The 21,264-nt window shown below is 59.8% G+C and overlaps 1 protein-coding gene across 2 annotated transcripts; it reads left to right on the top strand.

The window, feature by feature from the left end:
* The first annotated feature begins 274 nt into the window (after window positions 1-274).
* ZNF414 (zinc finger protein 414) lies at window positions 275-21,218 on the top strand. Of its 2 annotated transcripts, none has more exons than XM_090027562.1 (10): window positions 275-591; window positions 7,307-7,457; window positions 9,114-9,221; window positions 10,092-10,199; window positions 11,070-11,175; window positions 11,590-12,128; window positions 12,640-12,702; window positions 13,398-13,562; window positions 14,082-14,240; window positions 14,982-21,218. In XM_090027562.1, the coding sequence occupies exons 1-10, from the start codon at window positions 520-522 to the stop codon at window positions 15,056-15,058; spliced, it is 1,548 nt and encodes a 515-aa protein (XP_089883688.1). In that variant the 5' UTR covers window positions 275-519; the 3' UTR covers window positions 15,059-21,218. The 2 variants fall into 2 exon arrangements, with proteins under 2 accessions (XP_089883688.1, XP_089883689.1); XM_090027563.1 differs by lacking the exon at window positions 275-591 and adding an exon at window positions 796-998.
* The last annotated feature ends 46 nt before the right edge of the window (window positions 21,219-21,264 follow it).

Raw genomic sequence — 21,264 nt, 5'->3', positions numbered from 1 at the left:
GGGGACAGGCCCAACGCTGCGGGAAGGGCTGCAGAAAGGTGCGGGGAAAATCACGTGCTGTTGCGAGCCGGGTTAGGGGCAGGGGCCGCGCTCCTGCTCGGTCCTCCGGGCCCCCCCCGCCCAGCCGGAGCCCCCTGGGGCAGCGGCCGGGCCCCGCTCCGCTGCGGCCACACCGCCGCGCCCCGGCTCCCTGCCCCCATCCCGGGCGGCCGCCCCTACTGGTGTGGGGGAGGGGAGAGGAGGGGAGGGGAGGGGAGGGACCCCCGGGCGGGGAGCGCTGCGTGCCAACGCGCCGCAGCAGTGACGTTTTGGAACGTTCCCATTGTGACGCGTCCGGCCCGCACCCCCGGGGATCCCCCGGGCGCGGGGCAGCGCGACACGTGCGGGGGGCTCCCGGGGGAACCCCGCCGAGCCGGGCCGGGCCGGGGGAGCCCTGCCCGCAGCCCCCGCCCCGCCGCCTCCCCGCTCTCGCGACAGCTGCGAAGCAGAAAATGGCTCCGCGCTGAGGCCGCGCCGCGGATGCTGCTCCGGCCGGACCCGGCGCCCGCAGGCAGGACGCGGCCCAGCCTCGCGGCCCCCGCCGCAGCCATGGTACGTGGGCGCCGGGCCCTCCTCTCCCCGACGCTGCCCTGAGACAGCCGGAAAAACAGACCCCCCCACCCCTAAAAAGGGCCGGGGCCTGCCCCCCCCCCCCGGGCCCTGCTGCAGGATCACGTGACGCCCGCCTGGGGGCGCGGGGGGCCCCCCTGCCTGCGCCTGGGGCATGTCTCCCCCGCCGGGCCTGCAGGCGGGGGCAGGGCACGGGGGAGCGGGGGCTGCCTTGCGTGCCCCTGGGCGCCCGCCTCCTGGCACCCTCGTCTGGGCTCTCCTTGCACCCGCGGGTCCTGTCTGCAAAGTGGGCCCCTTCCTCCTGGAGAAGCCTCCATTTCTCCCGGCCCTCGCTCAGCTGCGCGGGTCACGGCTGGTAGCCCGAGCGGGGATGCTGCTCGGTTGTCCAGGCAAGGGGGCTGGAGGCAGGCCCGGCGGGGGGGTGACGGCCGCCACCCCCGCTTTGATTTGGGGTCTGGGCTGGAGGCGGTGGGTGGCTTTGCAAGGGAGATCCGAAGGTGCGGCTTTTGTTTCGGATAACGCGCTCCTGGCCGTTGCCGTCGGGGGAGGGCGACGCTGTCCCTGGCTCTGGAGAGATGCCCGACAGCCCCGCGCCGGCCTGCGGGCGCGGCTTCGCTGCAGCTCCGCGCCCAAAGGGCCTGGTGCCCTGAGCAGTTTGCAGGCGTAGGGCTGCGGCAGCCAGATAACTCTTGCAGCGGCCGTGCCCCCGGCGGGGGAAGCTAGCTGTGAGAGAGGCCCTCGGGGGCGGCGGGGCTGCCCGTCGTGTAATCTGTTCGGTTTCATTGTGCAGCCTTGCTCGGCTGATCGAAACAATAAGGCGTGTGCAGAGATCAGGGGTGGAAAGTCCCAAGCTAGGGGAGTCTGGCACCCGGGCTGGCAGACGAAGCGTTTCCAATGGGCTCCTTGAAGGCACATTTCCCCCCACCACCCCAGAGGCCTGTTTCCACAGGCGGAATGGTAAAGGCCTAGAAAATGAGGAAGAAGCTCAGGTCTCGGCGAAAGGGCACGAGCTGGTGCCAGGACCGTGTTTATCCTAGGGCACAGGCCTGAAGCAAAGGCTGCTGTCATCGCGGCTTGGCGCAGGTGGAGGAGTCAGCTGCATGCTCCTGTGTGCCAGGCAGAAGTCAGGTGCTGCACGGCGATGTCTGCCAACAAGGCATTTTGCATCACGTGCGTGCTTCTCTTGTGGGAGAAGAGACGCCTATGTTAAGGCTGAAATATTAACATTGGGGAACATGTGAATTGACGCCTGCTGCTCACCGTTGGTCTTGGTGTTTACTGCCAGCTTTAAATCATCATCCATCCCTCTGGGTTTCACGGTGGCAGATCAGGGAGATTTGGTTCAAACAAACAAACAAACAAAAAGCAACCCCGACTTGTCCAGCCCCAGCACAAATCGCCGGCTGTGATGCCCTTTGGATGCAGTGTTTTATTTAAGACCTGCGCGCTTAACTCTGTTATCCCTGGTCTGAATGTGCCCACTGCAAAGGGTGCGTGTGGCTTCCCCGCCTGGCAGATGGAGCATAAAACGCCGAAGGGCAGGCAGCGGGGTGGGCGGAAAGCTCAGCAGAGCGATCGGCAAAGGGCCTTTCCGCTGGTGTCGCATTTATTTCCTGTATCTCTCGTTCCTTCCTGTTATTACCCAGCGAGCGATCACATGAGTCCCCTGTTCTGAAGCCTTTGTCTCTTGTCCCTGCACGTTATGATCTGTGTTTCGGGGGCTGTTAAGCCTCTGGTGTAGATTCTCCAGCAAAATCATGCACCCCGCCGCGGTAGCCAGCATGTGCAAGCCCTCCGGTTTGGACCAGCGAGCTTGAGCCTTGGAAATTATTAACTGGGTCAGCACTGGTGACTTCTGTTCTGCCAATTAAATCTGGGAGGTTCCTATAAATGCTCTTCTCCTCAGTGTACCTGTTTGGATTCGCGAACGAACCAGCTTGGGCTGCTTTATTCCCTGTGTGCGTTATGCCTAAGGAGTGTTTAGAGAAACCGAGTTTTCAGCAGCGACGCAGAATATTTGTGGACAGTGAAGTTTGACCGGGCAGTTGACACTGCCAGGGGCCAAGGGTACCTCCGCCCTCTGATCAGTGCTTCCCTGGGCACGTATGGACCTCACTAGCTCGGGCATTACCAGCAGTGAAGAGCTACTGTGCAGGCTGTAAGGCCCAGCGGGGTCTTTTGGTACTTTGCAGAGTTGCTGGCCCATGCTGAAGCCCAAGCTAGCTCGATTAAAGCCAGCGGGGTGGAGTGATCTGTGTTTTAACGGCACTGCCAGCTGTAGCGTGGACGTACCCCAAGCACTCAGCTGTGGAGGGTGGAAATGCCCTGGGTAGTTACAGGCTCAAGTTGTTCTTTTTTTTCTTGATCTCTTGCACCAGGGCACAACTTGGAGTGATTTGGTAGCACTGTGCATGGTGCGGGTAGGGGAAAATGCCCCTGTTGCTAGCTCGTGGTGCGCCCTTCAGGGCTGCAGCAAGGTGCACGGGAGCCCACGCTGGTGCATCGTATCCTGGCTGTGTGGACAAAGCCGAAACAGTCGTCCTGCCTTTCTCCCCGTGCTCCTTCCCAACATCTCAGGGAGCTTAGCTTCTGGGGAAGGGTTGGGGCTGGGCGGGTGCACCCTTGTCCCTCCTGGAGCTGAGGCCAGGTTACATGGCTGTAAAGACCCCTGCAAGGGGCAGATACAGGTTGTCCTGGGGAAAGGCCTATTTTGGAGATCGTGTGTGATGTGGCGAGCCCCTGCTACAGGACTGTCCCTGGTCTTCCTGCGCTGACGCATGCGTTTCACTGGGGATGTTGCCTTCTCTCTCATTTCATGCACGCGGGTGTGAACGAAATGAATCAGAACACCCTCGGGGATGCTTCAGTGGACCCCAGTGCGGTAGATGTCCCTCACCATTTCCTCTGCCGATGCTTCAGCAAATTGATCTGCGCCCCCCCCCCCCCCCCCCGGCATCTGAATTTCCCAGAGGCTGGAAATCTCAGTTTCTGCCCGGTTCTAGCTGTTCCTGGTGCTGTGGCTTGGCACAGCCCACTGAGACACCTATTGACTTTGGCAGGCTTTAGGCCAGGGCTTGAGTGATTAAGGAGCCCTTGCATGACTTGCTCAGGAGTTCTTGCCTCCTTTTTAAACTAGAAAATGCCCCCACAAAGCCCCCCCTCCCCGGGCAGGTGTGACCAAAAACACCTAAGTGGCTTGCAAAAGGATTTGTGCTCCCAAATCACTCGGGTGGCAGTGAAAAGCCCATTTCTTGCATCAAGGTGGCATGGATAAACCTGAAGATGCCACCTTCCTTCTGTCCCTTTGTGTGCACTCATCACAATAGAGTCTTTAATTACTTGGTCACGTGCTCTTCCTAAATTATCGTGCCATTTTTTTTTCCCCCTATGCAAGCCAGGGAGTTGCCTCTTGAATGAGAATGAATCATTGTGTCTGGTTTAGTCTAGCACAGGCTAGACATCGGCATAATTTGAAAGCGCTCTCATTTGACACATCCTCTCTCGCCACCCTCTTGCTTGTCTTATGACTTGCCCCAAGCATTTCAAGCTGTTTAGGGCCAAAGCTGCGACTAGACCCGTACAGCACCAAGCACAGCTGTGCTTCAGTGGCGTCGAGGTTGCTGGATGCTAGTCTGCACCAAATGAGCTCAGGCACTTTGCTGACCCGAGAGAGCCTGATGGTGGCCTGGCCCTGGTGCAGCCTTATACAAGTGATGGACACTTCTAGGGAGCGCGTCCGATGCTCTAGACTCGCCTTTGCTTCCCGTGTGTCTGAGTCCCAGCCGGAGGAGCACGCGGCTGAGCTTGATGCGCTCTTAGGGTTGTCCAGTGAGGCCTGCACTGGAGGTCTCAACGCCACCCAGCCCCTGCATGCACGCACTTCTGTCTCCTCCGGTCTGGAGGGGAATTTGTCGCAGATGTGGAGGGTGGCCGGCTCACCCAGGAGCCGGGCACGTCCCTTTCCTTTGCTTCTGCATATCACAAAGGAACAGATGCTAAGGAACACTTTTTCAGGTGCTTTGAGCAAATGCCCAGCCCTTCCAGAGGCTGCTTCCCTGGGGTGCTATGTGCTGGGCCTGCCCACCCCTCCGGATGGCGCACAGCTCTGGGGAGGAGCAGTGGGCCTAGTTCTTCCAGGCACTCAGGCTCCTGCCATCCCTTGCATTCCCTCCTGGCCGTGCAGTTGTGCCAGGCCTGGGGCTGTGCAGAGCAGCAGGGAGGGGAGTGAACCGGCCCATGGTGGGGGCAGTCGCTGGCATGATCTATCGGCCCTTGGCGCCGGCTGGGCTGCGCGGAGGCTTGTCAGCCTGCGATGGGAGTAGGTTGTGGGGGCCTTGGCTCACGCCGTACGGGCACGTTCAGCTCCAGCCAACTCCCCCCCAGGAATGTGCCGCGTCAGGTCTGAGATGCAGAGCTGCACCGTGTCCGTACCACCATGCCGCCCCAGCTTGGCCTGTGGCCAGGTGCCCATTTCGGGACCCCCGAGCCCTAATTTCAAGCCTGCTGCAGCACGGCCAGCATCCTGGAGGCAAGGGGAACAGGCTCCCCTTTGTGCGCCCCGTAGGCCTGGCGCTGAGCGAGCCCCGGGCTCGGCTGGGAATGAAAGAGCCACTGAGTCACGCCGGAGCTGTCCGTGTCCCAGCATCACGGGGCCCTGCCTGGCCACGGGGTCTCCGGCATCCCCTGTGGGCCTTGCCCCGAGTAGCAAAGAGCCCCTCCCATCCCATCCCGTCCCCAACCACAGGACGAGCGTAGCCTTGTCTGCGTTATCCACGCAGGCAAGTGCCAGCACTGATGCATTGGTGTCCCCAAGCGGTCCCCGGTCCCTGGCATGAGAGGGGAGTCAATGCCACAGGCTTCCTCATCCTGTGCCTCCACCAGGCCTGGGCTGAGGCTGTCGGTGCTGCCGTCAAGCCGGTGACAGCTCAGCCAGGCTGAACGCGGCTGGTTTAACCTGCCTGGCCCCAGTGCCCTGCTGCAGCAGCTCTGCAGCTCTCCATGTACCAAGCAAGCCCGGGTATGTCTGGGCCAGCGGCAGGCCATCCCGCTGGCAGCAAGAGCTGCGCCCAGAGGCGGGCCCGGGGTCTCGGCCCCCGTGGCAGGAAGCAGCTGGGTGCAGGAAGCGAGTAACCTCCTGCCGTGGGAGCATCTCCGGGCAAGGGCTGTGCCCACGTCTTCTCGGTACCCAGCGGGATCCGCAGCCCCGCGGCAGCCTGGGTCTGTTCCCTGCCCTGCACAGGCTTTTGCAGCATCTGCTTCTCCGTCCTCGCTGCAGCAAAAGGCTCTTACGATGACTTTTCAAGATGGCCCATTTCTAATAGGCTTAGACTGGGGAGGCCTGTTCTCCTGCCTGTGCGTGTGCGTGCGAGCACACACGCATGCGAGATAGCAAGGAGAGTAAGGCAGGCACTGCTCCCACAATGCACTGTGTCATCCTCATCCGTGCCGGCAGGCAGGCAACCAAGGTGTCCCCGGCTAACCTGAGTTTCCTGCTGCTGAGCAATGGGGGAGGAGGTTGCAGCAGACGTGGCGAAGCCCCAGACAGGGGCATGTGGGACCCTGAGTCGAGGGACCTTTGAGCGCTGTCCCCAGGAAGGACCATACGGCTGGGATCCCAGTGCTGGCCCGCACCCCTGGGACGCCGAGGCTGTTTTGCTGGGTCGTGTGCTGCAGGCTTGCCCGTGGGCCGTGGGGAGCAGGCACTTGGCAGCGAAGGCAGGGCCTGGCATGGGAGCACCGGAGAAGGGCTGGGGGCTGCAAGAGCGGGGACGGGCTCAAAGGAGGACAGCGTCCCTGAGAGAAACAACAGCGAGGCCTGGGAAGCCTCTGGTGTTGGGGCACGGGTCCCTTCTGCCTGCCAGAGACTGGCATCAGCAGGGTGGGTGGGTTATGCAGTAGCTGCCCATCGCTTCTCACATCCTCAGATGAGGCTCCCAGCTAGAAGGCCCCTGGCCTGATCACCCTCTTCCTACGTGGAGGGGGCCTGCTCCCTGCCTGCCGTACAGCTTGCCCAAGCTATCGGGGCGACGGGGCCCAAGCCCTGCTCATCCGTCCACTCGCTGGAGCGGCTGCACCGCCCGGTCCTCTGAGACCCCGGCCTCCTAGGGCCTGGCTCAGGTCCTGGGCCCAGTGGCCCCACACCCGGGTTTAGCTCCACGTCCAGGCTGCACAGAGCCCTGGGGGTGCTGCCTGCCTCTGCTCCTTCCCCAGCCACGTCCTCTTTCCACACCTCCCCTTCCCACTTTGCTCCCCGCTTCACCTAGCCATGGCCCCTCCTGGTTCCTCTCCAGCCATGCCAACCTCTCCTCCTGCTTCTTCCTCAGATCCCAGGGACATGTGAAGGGGTCTGGGGGGGAAGGGGTTGGAAAACGGTCCTTTCTGCTCCTCTGTGGTCCCATGTAAATGGCCTCCCAATTTGACAGGTGTGGTGTCTTCACCCCATGAGTGTTGTCCCCACACAGCTCTTGGGGAGGAGGGCTGTGGCCAGGGGACATCCCAGTGACCTCCCACCCTGCCGCACAGCCAAAGGTCATTGCACTCCTAGGCCTTTCCCCGCGCTGCACGTGGAGCAGGCAACACTGAAGTGCAGCGGTGGCTTTGGGAAGAGGGCAGGGTCCCCTCTCGGGGGGGGGGGGTGCTGTGGTTGATCCTTCCTCCCCCCGCACAGCTGACCGTGCACCCTCGTGTCTGTCTGTAGCATCACCAGGAGAAGACCTCCTCACCGGTGCCCAGCATGCCTGCCCGCTCCACCACTGCGCTTGCTTACCCTGAGCTCTACCCCAGCCCCATCAAGAGCAAGGTTTTGAAGACTGAGAAGGAGAGAGCATCGCCCACCTTCTCCTTGGGTGGTAAATACCCTTCTGGGGGACCAAGGAAAGGAGGGAGGCTGGAAGGCAGCTGGCTTTTTGGGAAGGGGGCCGGGGCCAGGAGCTGAGGGTAGGGGTGGGGCGCTTGGTTCTCACGGAGCCCCTTTCACGAGAGCACAACGTGCCGCCTGTGTTCGCCCACCAGGCGAGGCAAAACAGGGGGCATCGTTGCCTGGGGCTGTGCCCAGAACGGTCCTGCTGGGGCAGCTCCGCTCCCCCCTCTTCTAAAGCGAACCAGATCTTGGGGCCTCAAACCTCACGACAGCCCCTGCCTGAGTGGAGGTAGCAGGCACCCAGCCTTGCTTCCTCATGCCTCCTGCTCCACGGATGTGTGCAAAGCCACCCTAGGCCATGCCACCCCATCTGCCCACGCTGGTCACCATCTGGAGCAGTCCTCTTCTCTCCTTGCTCCGACTCCGGCTGTCCCCAAGTGCTTTAATGGACCAGGCTGCGAAGTCTGACAGGTGGCTCCAGCCTCCCACGGTGGCCAGAACCGCACAGCCAGGCACCACCTCGGGTCTGGGCCTTGGCATGGCCTCAGGGCTGGGGTTGTCTGCCTTAGGCTCAGGAGGGAGATTGTCAGGAGCTCTAGTTTACAGCTGGCTGCCCCGTAGGGCCTGTCCCCCCAGTCCGGATCCCTGTGCGGGTAGCGAGTCTGTGCCTGCAGTGGGTAGGTTGGAGCAACATGCAGAGGTCCTGGCTGAGACTGTAGCCCTGCTGTGCTGTCGAGAGGACTCAGCCCTCTGACCCCTCGGTCAGCCCTGGAGGATCTCCTCTACCCACACCTGACAAGGCAAAACCTCTGCCAGAGCCAGAACAAGCAAACAGTGGGAGGGAAAACTGAGGCACGGAAAGGGAAAGAGACTTGCTATTGGTAGCAGCAAGTCAGTGGTGGATGTAGGACTTGGATTTCCGGTTGCCTGAGTTTCAGTCCAGTGCCCTAAGTACTAAGCTGGGCTGCCTCCCCGTGCTTTCTTCTAAGCCCCTGGAGGTTTAAGATGAGTTCAGATGGGCACTGGGTTCTCTACGACGACAACAGGAGATAGAAAAACAGGAGCAGCGGAAACAGTGCACCGTGGACCAAAGAAAAAATCCAGCACCACCCACCCCATGTGGATACAGGTGCTCGAGTTGCAACAGAGCCTGTCAATCCTGGATCGTCCTGGTTGGCCACCTTCGGACCCCCAGATAAGACAGTCATCCTTGACTGCAGGGGGATTGCCAAAGAAGGATTCTCTGCAGCTGTCTGAAAAATAATAGAGACCTTGGCCTGTTGTTTTTTTAATCTGCAATGAGAGGGGAGTGGACATCACTGCAGGCAGTGCTAAGGTGATTAGGAGCCTGCTCCGAGGCATTTACACTGAGGCTTCTGGTCCCCTCCAGTTTGACTGCCTGTGTGTCTCCTCTGTGCCCTTGTGCTACGTAAGCTGAACAGTAGCTGGGTCTTTGGCCAAGCCAAGCCAAGCCCTGTCTGGGAACGTGCTGCTACCCCAGGCTGGGATATGAAATCCATCCCTGCTTTGTTGAACCCCTCCACGCGCCCCCCATGACCTCATCCTAGGGTGACAGACTTGCCCCCCTAGCACTGGTGCTGGTGTATGTGTATTCACCCTCCTCATCACAGCCTCTCCCCATCAGGGTGCAGTGACCCGGCCGTCTTGGGCAGCCAGGCACAGCCAACGGCAAGCGGAGGCGGTGGGGCTCAAGCGCAGGAACTGCGGCTCCCCAAGCGCAGACCTCTCCCAGGTAAGGTCCCTGGAGCCCCTTCTGGCAGCCTTGCTCCCAGCAGGGTGGGGCCGTGGTCCTAGCAAGGCCAGGCAGGGTACGCTCAGGTTCTGGGTGGGCATAACTGTGGGCCAGCTCGAACTTGGGACCCTCGTGGGTCTGGCGTTGTTGCCCTTTCAGCCGCAAATGGTGACTGCAGCTGCAAGACACTAGCCTGGGAAAGAGGGAAGGGTTAGGGGAGTTGGTGAGATGCAGAGGGAAAGCTGTGCCTGCCTGGTGTGGCGGGGTGGGAAACTGGGCCATGGCAAGAAAGAGGCAGAGGTTAAAAGAAAAAAGAGGTGAAGGAGTGAAATGGATGTGGTGGGATATTTCTAAAGGAGAAATGAGGTACCAGTGGGATCAGAGCCCCTGGTACAGACAGGGAGCATCTGCCTTTTGACTGCTCACCAGGCCGTGTGACGTGAGTATGCTGCGTCTCAGCTGTGGAGCTGATGATGTCTTTTCCAAGGGGCCAGCTCCGAAGAGGGAGAACAGGCCATGGGGAAGTCTCTAAGCCAGGTCGGAGGTGCACTCCAGGGGCCAGGAAGGTGCTGCCGCTTTCCATACCCATTTACTGAGCAAACCACATCTGCAGGAGCTCTAGCTCCCAGCCATGGGTCCTGTGAGGACTGGTTGGCCGTGCTTGTGGGGCAGGGGTGGTCTCTAGATTGGGTGTGACAGCCCAGGTCAGCTTCAGTACATCAGTGCCAGCAAAAGAGGACCTGCCTGGGGAAAAGCTGCATGGAACAAGGCTGCATGGAAGCCCCTACTTTCAGTCAGTCGGAGGTGGTGAAAGCCAGGAAGCTGTCGGAGCCAGGGACAGTAATGACTCCAGGGTTTGTCTTCTTCCAGGGAAGCACTACCAGTGCTCGAGCTATGGCTGCAAGCTGGCCTTCCACAGCATGCAGGAGCTGATGGACCACTTGAAAGTCCACTACCGACCCACGCAGTCACTGGAGGGTAAGGCGGGGGGCACATCCTGGTGAGGGGCACTGCTGCTGAGATGAGGCACGTCGGGACAGCACGTGCAAGGGGAGCGTGGCGGTTGCTGCAGGGGCAGAGGATTCGACTTAAGGAGGCCTTGTTCACCCCTTCCTGGTGCTTTGGCTCAGCAGATGGGCGCCAGTGGGTTATCGTATCATTGCAGTGTTCATTCGGTCAATAAATTGTGGCCCACGGGCTGCTTGCAGATAACCTGCTGTGAGCGCTTGTCCGAGGTGTGATTGGTCACTGAAGTCCCCTGGTGTTTCTGCCAGTGCACAGGTGGTCATGGCTCTTGTACCAGGAGCGCGCAGACTGCCATGCCAAGGGCCGGTCTTCCAAGTGTTCAGGGCATGGTTGGGGCATGGAAGGTGCTGTTCACTCTGGGAAATCTGGACCTTGCTTCTTATGCCGTCATGTGTCAACATGACACCCACATGCATATGCATTGCACTGTTTTCCTGGCTCTGCCTGTGGGCTAGATGAGCTCTTCATCTTGTGTCTTAAAAGAGGAGACTGATTTATTAACGCCCAAGTTCTCCCCTCCCTGCTGTGCCCTGAGCATCTTCTTTTATTGGTAGGTCTCTGCCAAACTTATCACCCACTTCAGTAAATGATCAGTAGCTCTTCTGTTCTTAGACCAGTCCGGCGCATGCCATGGGTGGGGAGAAGTGTATGAGGCGAACGAATGGGTGGTCCTCGGTCTCCTGCTGGACTCTGTAACCATTGAGTCACTGGTTTATGGAGGTCCCCTGGGTACAGGGGGAGGCTGCCGTGGCTGGCGCTATCCTGGCCATGGGTGCTGCTGCAATGGCTAGGACACTGCCAACCTCTGTGCCCCTCTTCTAGGGAAAACCTTCCGCTGTCCCACTCCGGGCTGCACGGAGACCTTCCCCAGCATGCAGGACCTCATGACCCACATGAAGGTGCACTACAAGCCAAACCGCTACTTCAAGTAAGTCCCCTTCATTGCACTGCAGGCACAAGGCTCCTGCCTTTCTCCACCCACTTCTTCCTTTGCTCACGCCTTTCCTGGGTGGGATTGTGTCTGTTCCCCGGTGGCTGTTCTGCCTCCTCTCAAACGTCCCCATGGGATGTGCTCTCACTATTCAGCCTGGGAGATGGTGTAAGAGCCAGTGTCCCTTCCTTTTGGACCCCCAAGCGTTCTGCAGCCCCTGGCCTCATGCAGTGGGGTCACAGGGGCTAATCCCTGCCCCCCACATTAGCTTTGCCCCCCTTGGTTGTGTGTACAGGAAGGCCTTTCTGCCTGTGGCCTGCTCGGCTTTTGGCCCCTTCGGGCCTGGCGGCAGGGGCCAATGCCGGGGTGGCTTCCATGCTTGCCGGGCCATTGCCAACTCTCTTCTTCCAGGTGTGAGAACTGCATGCTGCGCTTCCGAACGCACCGCTCCCTCTTCAAGCACCTGCACGTCTGCTCCGACAGCTCCAGCACTTCGTCTCCGGCTCCAAAAGCCGAGAAGCCCATCCTACCTGCTACCTCTGGCCTGGAGAAGGACCCCCTGGCCAAGCCGCTGGAGGGGCTGCCCAAGCTCCAGGGCGTCATCCGGCACATGGAGAAAGAAGCCATTCTCCCTAGCATGGACACGGTCTCTGCCACGGCGCCAGCCTCCCTCCCCGCCAGCCTCTCTGGTCTGCATGGCTCCCTGGAGTCCATGCCCCTGGTCTCCCCGACCTCCCACCCCTTCCCTCTGCTGGAGCCCTCACTCTTCGGGGCGCCCTCCTTGACTCGGTTCTCAGGCCCGCCCCATTCCTCGGTGTCGGGGCCTTTCCTGTCCTATATGCCCCCCTCGCCCTACAGCTTACCTCAGGCTTCAGTCCAGCATCGTCTCAGGCCATATCTGCCCAGCCAAGGTCTTCCCGTCTCCAACGCCGTGTGGAAGAAGAGTCAAGGTGAGACAGCAGGGCCGTTCGGTACAGCTAGAGCCTTCTGCTGGGGCTTGCCCATGGCACAACGTGGCTCCCGCGGGGCTCGGCTAGCAGCTTCTGCTCAAGACCCAGGATATTACTGGGCCCTTTCCCTCCAGGAAGGATCTGGCACCCCTCAGCTCCCTCTCTGCCTCCTGGGCTTGGCCTGATGCGTCTGGGTGGCCATTTCTCTTCCCCCTCCCCCCCCATGCCCAGACTCTCACCCCAGCTAGCAAGCGGCTCCTTGGGAAGGTGTTAAATCAAGTCCCACCGCCCTGCCTGGAGACCACAGCCTGGGGTCGTGGGAGGATCCTGGTCCAGCCTCTCCCAACCACCGGAGCTGTCGCCACCCCACAGAGTCCTTGTTGATCAGGCAATGTCCGACCTCCATGCCAGGCCTCGCCTGCCTGAATTGCTGGCATCTCAGCCAGGGCTTTCCCCCAACCCCCGCACCCTGCCCTGGGAAGGGAAGGCCTAATGCTCCTCTTGCCCCCAGTTCCCTTCGCAGATGTGAGTGTCAGCCCCCTCCTCCCAGGCTTCGGCTGGGGAGTGACTCCAGGTTAGTCCGGCGTGGGGCTGCTTTCTGGCCACGAGAGGGAAGTTCAGCCTCGCGGGGTGGATGCTGCCGTGCAGAAGCGGGAGGGGAGGCGGCGCCCTGGCTGGAGGCTGAAGGAAGACCAGGGAGGCTGCTTGGACCAGCGATGTGACGAGGGGCTGGGGGACCTTGCAAACTGGTTGAGGAGTTCCCAGAGCTTCCCTAGGGGGTGAAATGGCAACGCATGGGGCTGGAGGCTTGCTCTTACTCTGCTGCTTGTGGTTGCTGGGTATCGCGGGCCCTGGTCTCATCGCAGCTTGTAAGCTCAAGTGTGCTCAGGAACTGGACATAAGGGGCACAGCCCAACAGTCATACCTTGTGGCCACTCGTGGAGGGAGGGCGCTGCAAGCTGGGAGGCCGGGGGCTTCCGGCAGGTCTCTAGTCCAGCACCAGGTGGGTCTTGGCTGGGGGTGGTAGCTACAGTGGTACCCAGCTGATACCGGGTCCTGTTTTGGTACTAGGTGGGGGCTGGCTCTGTCCTCTTCAGCTTGCCCCTGCGTGCAGCGGTCTGCGTCCTGCCTCTGCATGGGACCAGAACCTGGGTTCCCTGCAGCTCAGCGTGGGGCTCTGGCCCTGGGGCGGGTGTATGACAGCAAACACGGTAGCCAGACAAATTCCCCTTAAACTGAAGTGCCCTGGGCCCCTCCTTTTCTTGCCAGAGGTAGCACCCAGACACCAGGCCCCAGCAGGAGGCAGCCCCTTCCCCAAGGAGCCTCAGTCTTACTTTGGTTCTCACTTGAGCTGTTGTGGCACCCTGGGGTACCATGAGATGCTTTCGGGGATGCCACACTTGCTCTTCCCCACCTGGGCCCTCTTGCAAGGAGGTAAGTGGAGGCTTTATGCAGGGTAAGCTCCTGCTTCTCCCTGCTAGCCCCCGGGCAAGCAGCGAAGTGCTTGAATCTCCCCCCAGCACCCTCTGACCTGCCCCTGTGCCAGGAGGTATGTGCTGTGCCAGGAGTAAACACCTGCGGTATTGAAATGGGGTGTCACAGAAGGAGTTTGCGACCCACCGGTCTAACAAGACGAGGCAGACGCAGGGTGGCATGGTGCAGGGTGTTGGTGGCAAAGCTGAGAACAACGCAGGCGTCCTTAGCTCCCGTTGGGGGGCCATGCTTCATCCATTGCCCTCTTGATCCCTCACCCCACCCCTTGTGCCATCAGCTTCATGCTGCTCCTTGCATAGCAGGGGGCCATGGCTGAGGGCCATTGCTGACCCAGCGGCAGTTACGGCTTCGCATGCCTGTCCTGGCCATGGGTCCCCGGGGGCTGCGCAGGCTGTGCCCTGTGCCCAGGCGCTGGCGAGTCAGTGCGTTGCTTCCTGCCCCCCCCCACCTGTGCTGCAGGCCACTCCTCCAACAGCCGCATTGTGTGGGAGCACACGCGAGGGCGCTACACTTGCATGCAGTGCCCCTACTCCACCGCCTCGCGGGAGGAGATGACGCTGCATATCGAGGACCACCGCAAGAACCCGCCCCCGCCCAGCCGGCTAGATGGCGAGATGGGTATGTGCCAGTGGGCAGCTGGGGTGTCGTGGGGAGGCGAGCAGCGTACCGTGGCCTGCTGCTGGGGTTGCTGTGGCTCCCATCATGAGTCCGGGGGTGCTGGCCTTCAGCTGCTTGCTCCCAAAGTGGTCACAAGCCTTGGCTGTGGGTGGGCACTGTGCCCCCAGCTGTCACGTACACCCTTCCCCAGCCTTTCACGGCTGGGCTTTGCCTTCCTAACTGGAGAGGCAGGGAGGAAGGTTGGATTCCTGCAGCATGACCATGTCCAGGGAGAGGAGAGGTGGGTACTGGCACTGAGGATCAGGCTAAGCTGCCAGAGACCTTCCCACGACACTAGCCCCCCTCCACATGTGATCTGCACCATCACCTTCTCCCCCAAGGCTGGGAAAGCTCCCCTTGCCTGGGTGCCTCTCCCTGCGGGTGCCCAGCAGAGCTTGGGCCATGCACCGTGCACCTGCCAGCCTGGGGCACTGACACTGGCTGGCAGAGTTGACAGACAAGTGAGGCATCTGGGGTGGCTGCAGCCATGAAGTCTCCACTGCAGCAGGGCCAGTCTGTGCCCCAGATGGGGCTTTTGCAAAACCCTGGGAGAGGGCTGGGGTGGCAGCGCCATCTTAATCCAGGGCAAGCCAGGCTGTCCTGCCCCTGGGAGACATGCACCACTTAGAGCAGCCCCTGGGGAGCTGGTGGGTGCTTTGGCACTGACTCTTCTCCACCCCCCCCCGTCTCTTTCTCCTTCAGATTTCGGGGTGGGCCTTGCCTCCTTCCACTCGAAGCTCACGCCGGAGATGGAGAACTCCCTGTACTCACAGCTCTGATCCTTCTGCTCCTGCTTAGTCAAGTGATTTTTTTTTCCCCCCCTGCTCCCCGAGGTGGGCAGGGAGCTGTGCACGGGACTCCAACAGGAGCTGGGAGTGGGGGGAACTTAGGCAGGACCCCCCCCCCCCTCCACCCTGGGGCTCTGGCATGGCTCCTTCACCCCCCCTGCTGTGTTCACGTCCCTTCCCACTCCAGCCCGGACTGCGTGCAGGCCCCTTGGTCCCCCACCGCAGCATCTGGGGTGGGGGGGAAGGGTCTGGGTTTGCTTTTCTTTGGAAGTTTGATTCGAGGCCCCAAAGCCTCTCGCTCTCCTACAGATCTCACTGCTTCAGACACGGCTCTGCCGAGCCTGCGCGGGCTGCTCAGGAGTTAGTGGACTTCTTCTCCGGAAGGAGGTCTCTAAATAATAAATGGGAACTGTACAGGAGCCACCGTGGGGCCGTCTGCTCTGCTCTGTGTCCCGGGGCTGGGGGGCTCCAGGGCAGGCGGGAGAAAGGGATGAGAGCGGCTTGCACGGCGTGGGTGGAGGGGCGCTGGGCCTGCCAGCATGGCTGGTCCCTCTCTGGAGGGCAGCAGGGGTTCAGGCATTTGGTGGTTGCTGCTTTGGGCTCTAAACCAGAGAGGGGGAAGGCTTGCGGTGCTAGAGGGAGACACCCCCTCCCCATGGCTGGTGTTATCCTGCAGCCCACAGTGGTGCTGTCTCCCGGTCGGGATCTCACAAGTCCCCAGGCTCTTTTCTCTGTCGGCTTCACCAGGCAGCTGGTCAACCAGGCCCCTTGGTCCTAGGGCAGAGGGAAGGAGGCTTGTGGTCCAGGCCCTGCACTGGCCCAGACTTGCTCTTCCCATGGAGATGCATTGGCTCATAGCAGCACTAGTGTGGGCCCAGCTGGAGGTAGGCAGTGGGAGTTCAACCACAGCAGTTGTGCTCTCTCTGGCTGAACTGGCCAAACCCACCTTGCCTTTCCCCAGCTGGAAGAGCGTCCCCCCAAGCCCAGGCAGAGCTAGGGGAGAGAGGGGGGTGGATCCAGTCTGCCATGGCGTATTAACCATTTGTATCGCAGGAGGATTAGAGCCCCTGCATTGTACTTACCAGAGCAAGGCAATCCTGACTGCCCCCAAAGACCAAAGCAGGGAGACAAAACCTGGTGTCTTATCTGAGGTCACAAGGGCCAGTACTGCAAGTTCCCAGCTCAGGGCCAACTCCCACAGCCCACACTTCACATCTGCTTTGCCTTGGCTTGCACATCTGGATGCTCCTGTTAAGCCCTTCAACCCAAGGGGCCACTTTATACACACCAGTGAGATGCAACCCAGAGCCATACCTCTTCCCCCCACAAATTGATGCAGCCTTAGGGATCAAGTACTGAAATGAGTCAGTGCAGCACCAGCCCCTCCCCACCCCCTAGCCTGCCCAAGCGGCTGGGATGGTGCACGATCCCCAGCACTGCTGCTTGCTTTGCTCATGATGGCGTGGCAGCCTCCACCCGCGGTCCCCACGCCTGTGCGGCCCTGGTACACCCAGGGCCCCACTGTGCTGGGCATGGCAGATAAGAGCCCCTGCCCTGTTGCATGCTAGAGACAAGTCGGGTTGGGGCGCTAGAGCGAAAGAGGAGGAGGGGTGAGCAGGGAGACTTATCCAGGGCCCAGCTGTGGGCACGCCCTGGGGTTCAGTGAGGACAGGGGCTGATACAGTGGAGCAGCCTAGCACTGCCAGGACCCCCCACCCTTGATGCCGTGGTTCCTTGAGATAAACCACTGCTTCGGTACCTTGGACCCCTTCAGCAGAGCAACAAGCAGAGCTGCAAGGAAGGGGGGGCAGTGGTGTGCCAGCTCAGCCCAACCTGCACGGCCGATAGCTGCGCTGTACCCACCGACCCAGCCCGCTTCAGACAAGCCGGCTAGAGCTGAGCCTGAAAGGAGTGGGCAGAACAGCAGCACACGCTGAAGGGTTCGCAGCCGTGGGGCAGTGTGTGGCCATGGACGGGGACCTGGCAGCCACTGGTGGTGCCCAGCAGGTGTGAGTGCATCCCCAAGTACCAGAAGGGTAGATCTGCACCCTACAAACTAAACCAGAGGGGTATGGCATGAGGTTTTGGGAGCCCAACAGCCAGGCAGCCGCTCACAGAAGCACATGTTCTGATTTAGTTAGTCCAGCAGCACCCGCAGTCAGCCCAGCTGGTGGCAGGGCCATGTGGGCCACCCCACAGAAATTTGGCAGCAGGCAAGTGGCAATTCATGGTGGTGCCGCTCCCTTCCACCACCATATTTTTGGCCCTGTAGGGACCCCAGGCAGCTGCCTCCCTCCGCACTAGCAGGAAGGGCTGCACTGCCACAGCCTGAAGCCCTTCATTCATCTGTGGCAAGAGCAGCCCCTTGCCAGTGGGTCAGACGCAAGGAGGGGAGGGACCGCGGCTGTGCTCCATCACGTAGGCAGTGCATTAGCCATTTCTCCCCGAGCACAGAGGGTTAATCCTAACCCCACCCAGCACCAGCCATTTGTGCCAGCAGCTTTCTTTGGACTTGCCTGCCTGCCTACGCCCTCCGTGAGTCAGCGGGCAGAAGATCCAGCTTTCTTTGCTGCAACACAGAGCGCGGCCTCAACCCCCGCCCCAAGGGAGGGAGCGGACGCCATGGCTGGAAGAAAAGGCAATGCAGCCACAGGCGGGCCAGGCGATAACAGGCCTCTGTGCTAAGCTCCAGCGCAGATCCCAAAGCACAGGGTGTCCCAAGGTGGCCAGAGGCTGGGCTGTGGGAAAAAACCCAGTAATTAGGTTGGGGAAACCTCCCTGCTTCTTGAACCGTGCTCACACGGCAGCAGGAGGGGGAGGGATGGGTGTTGAGGGCGAATCCAGAGCTAAACAGGCCCCAGACAAGGACGATGTTCCTGCCAGCCAGGCAGTGGGCAGCAGAAACCCCTCGAGGCAGCTGCGTTTGGCCGCGGCGCGGGCAGCCAGGAGCGATGCATCTGCTGGGCAAGGCAGCTCCCCTCGGCAGCCCTGCTCCCTTTAGTCCCATGGCATCCATTGCTGCTGGAGCACAACAGAGTCCTGCCCCCCCAAGCACTCCTGTCCTGTCCTGTCCATGGGGTGCCGCATCACAGTCTCCCCCTCCTCTCCAGGAAGCAGCCTGGGCCTCCGCTGATAACAAAGGGCAGAGGCTGACCTCACAGCCAAGGCATGTTTGCTCTGTGCAAGCTGAGCAGTGAAGCCTACTGAAGCAAGCACCCACCCCCAGGCATGTTTGCTCTGTGCAAGCTGAGCAGTGAAGCCTACTGAAGCAAGCACCCACCCCCAGGCCTGGCAGGGACCGTACAGTCTTCTCACATTCACCCCCGTCCCAGACAGGGCATCCTCTCTCCATGGGGGGCCAAACCGACCCAGAGAGGACAGGGACCCACAAGCGGAGCCTGGGAGACATGCAGCCCCCTTGATCTCTGAAGGGCGATTCTCCAGCATCTTCCCAAGAAGTAGGGAGTTTCCCCCATTTCCCAGCCCTAGTTGAGGAACCCCTGGGGAAGGGAGCCCAGCTCCAAGACCAGCACAAGCAGGCAGCGCAGAACATGCTGCCGTCACGTCCTGGGGTGCCTGCTGCACTCCCAAGAGATGCTCCAGTCTCCCGTGCTGGGCTTTAGCAAGCTGAGTGCTAACAGCTAGGGCACCGTCCCTTCCTTTTCAGCTCCCCGTGGACCAGGTCCCATCCATCTGTAGCAGCTGCAAGGCTCTGCATCCCCCCCGACTCCTCCCTACCTGAGATTTCCAAGAACTCAGCCTGCAGCTTCCTCCATCCACCTCCACTCAGTGCAATGGAGAAGGGGGAAGAAATCAAATGCTTCTCCTTTCAAAGAGGCAAGCATGGCTTCCTCTGCAGCAGCTCCAGCTCTGCAAGCAGGCTGAGGCAATAGGGGTGCAAGATCCCCCTCCACCCCCCATTCTGTGCAGGTGCTTGGTTAGCATTTCAGTGACCCACACAGGTGCTAGGACTCCAGCTTCCCTCTGGCATGTCTCCCTCTGCCTCTCCTTCCCACATACCAGAAAAGCCAGCCCTGCCCTACGGAGATCAGGCTTGTTCTAAAAACCCAGCGCCCCTTAAGTCAGTGCTTCCCAATTCTGCACTCCCCTCCCCAGTGAAGAACTTGCACCGAACTTGGCAACCCTGCCTGGCCCACTACCCAGGTTCTCCAGAAGGCTATATAGGGCTCTACACTTTGCCATTTCTCCTTTTTCAGCCTAGCCTGAGGCCTTTTTAACATATTAGAGCAGCGAAGCACATGTGTTCCCAGTCTAGGGGTTAAACAACAAACTAATCCTGGCAGTTTCAAGACGCTGGCCAAAAGGAGCTTTGCATCTTGCTTTGGACCAAGCGCCCTGCTCCAAGCCATGGGGGAAAGGACCAAGATACCCCCTTATCTCGCGCTTCCCAGGATCGAAAGGGGGCAGTGAGAGAAAGCCGATACAAGGGGTTTGTAAAAACTGACATCTTTATTAAAACTTTTTCTCCAAATTTTGTAACAAAAAAAAAAAAAATTTACAAAAAGGCTGGAGAGTCTCATTTCTGGGGCTATTCTGACCAATCGAAACCTGACGGCGATTAGGCTAATATAAAATCCTTACAATCCGCTTCATTAAAAAAAAAAAAAAAAAAGGGAAATTAAAAAATACCAACTGCTGCTCTGATTTCATTTAACAAAAAAAATCCATTAACATTTATAAGTTATTCAGTTTGCATTTTACAGGAGGAGTTTCTCTTTGAATGGTTATAGCTACTGTACAATGCAAGAGACAAGGGCAAAGCCACACCAGGCGACAGAGCAGAGATCTACGGGGGCTGCGGTATTCAATACTCCTCCGCAAGAACTGCCTCAGGAAGGGGCAACTTGCTGCAGTCAGCTGCAGGGGCATTTGCATTTGTGATAGGCATTTGCCCAGTGGCCAAGCGCCCTGCTAAGTGCCAATGCATCTGCCTTTGGGATGACCCAACTCCCCTATCACTAGCCTGTCTGAACAGAGATCACTGGGCACCAAATAAGCCAGCAACTGCAGTGCCATGATGCCACAAGGCTAGGACAGAGTCCAGGAGCAAACAAACACCCCAAAGAGGGAGGGACAGAAACCAAGGAGTCAGAAATGCCATGCTGGGTAGCTCCATCTGGTTAGATCCCACCCACTCCTTGCTATAAAATAATAATTAAAAACAAAACAAAGCAATCCATAAAAAGGGCCCCAAAATACTGACTGGAGAGGCGCATCGGTTCTACTGCTCTGGGCAGGGGAGAGGGAGGAGGCACCTGGTGAAAATGTTGCAGCACAGCCCGAGGTCTAGTAGTGCATGAAACAGTGGAGATGGGGAACAGCTGGAGTTCCCAATGCACTTCTCTGCACTCTGGAAAGAGGAGGGGATGCATACGCCAGGCTAGCAACTGAGCCTATCAGCAAGAGCTGGTACTGGCTAGCAGAAGGACCCTGAGAATATTTAGGCTAACACGGTCTCCGGGGAACGCCGAGTTAGGTGTCACAGTGATAATGGCGGAGTGAAAAATGGAGTGTGGTGGTGGTGGTGGTGGTAATGCAGCATCCCCTGGCCAGCTGCTTTCTGCCCCTTCCTAGAGGTGTAGGTTGGGATGGGGATAGGGAAGCCTCACCACAGCAAGACATTCACAGCAGCCAGGCAGAACTACTTTGCTGACAGCCACAAGTTATGACGTGGCTAACAGGTCACAAAATTCCAGTTTATAAAACAAACTAGGAAGCAGAGAAAGCAAGTGGCAGGGCTGCTGCAAGGTGCAGCCTCAGAGGTATAAGACCCAGCAAGGAGCCTGTTCCTCCTAGAGACCCAAATGCCTTTGCACCCCGCAGGGCTGACAATCTTCCAGCATCTCCAGAGGTCCCACCACCATTGCTGTTCCTGATGGGACAATACCTCAGGTGGCTTTGCTTTCAGAGTCCATCTGGACGAGCAGCTTGCACGCACTGTTTTGGGAGGCTGGCAGCTCCTCTGGAGTGTGTGCATGGTGGGGATGGCCAACTTGCATCTCCTTGTGGGGACATGGGGTGGAGAGGGGCTGCTGGAGCTCTGGGTCCCAGGTGGTGAGGCCAATTTCAGACAAAAAGATGCTCTAGGAGGATTTTCTTTTCTTTTTTTTTTTTTTTTTTTTTGCAAAAATGCAGCACAAACCACAGAACGGAGGAAGCCTTTGGTCATGAGATGT

The sequence above is a fragment of the Crocodylus siamensis genome, chromosome 14 (genome assembly GCF_052110815.1).
Source record: "Crocodylus siamensis isolate JL-2025a chromosome 14, ASM5211081v1, whole genome shotgun sequence".
NCBI classification, from domain to species: Eukaryota; Metazoa; Chordata; order Crocodylia; family Crocodylidae; genus Crocodylus; species Crocodylus siamensis.
The sequence above is the reverse complement of the archived record's forward strand: the minus strand, read 5'-3'. Positions and strand labels throughout refer to the sequence as shown.

What these genes read in the sequence shown, in the direction of transcription:
- ZNF414 (XM_090027562.1), top strand. Translation starts at nt 520, where the DNA reads ATGCTGCTCCGGCCGGACCCGGCGCCCGCAGGCAGGACGCGGCCCAGC. An exon ending in ACCCACGCAGTCACTGGAGG is followed by an intron (nt 10,200 to 11,069) that starts GTAAGGCGGGGG and finishes CCCCTCTTCTAG; the next exon opens with GGAAAACCTTCCGCTGTCCC. An exon ending in CTGGGCCCTCTTGCAAGGAG is followed by an intron (nt 13,563 to 14,081) that starts GTAAGTGGAGGC and finishes CCTGTGCTGCAG; the next exon opens with GCCACTCCTCCAACAGCCGC.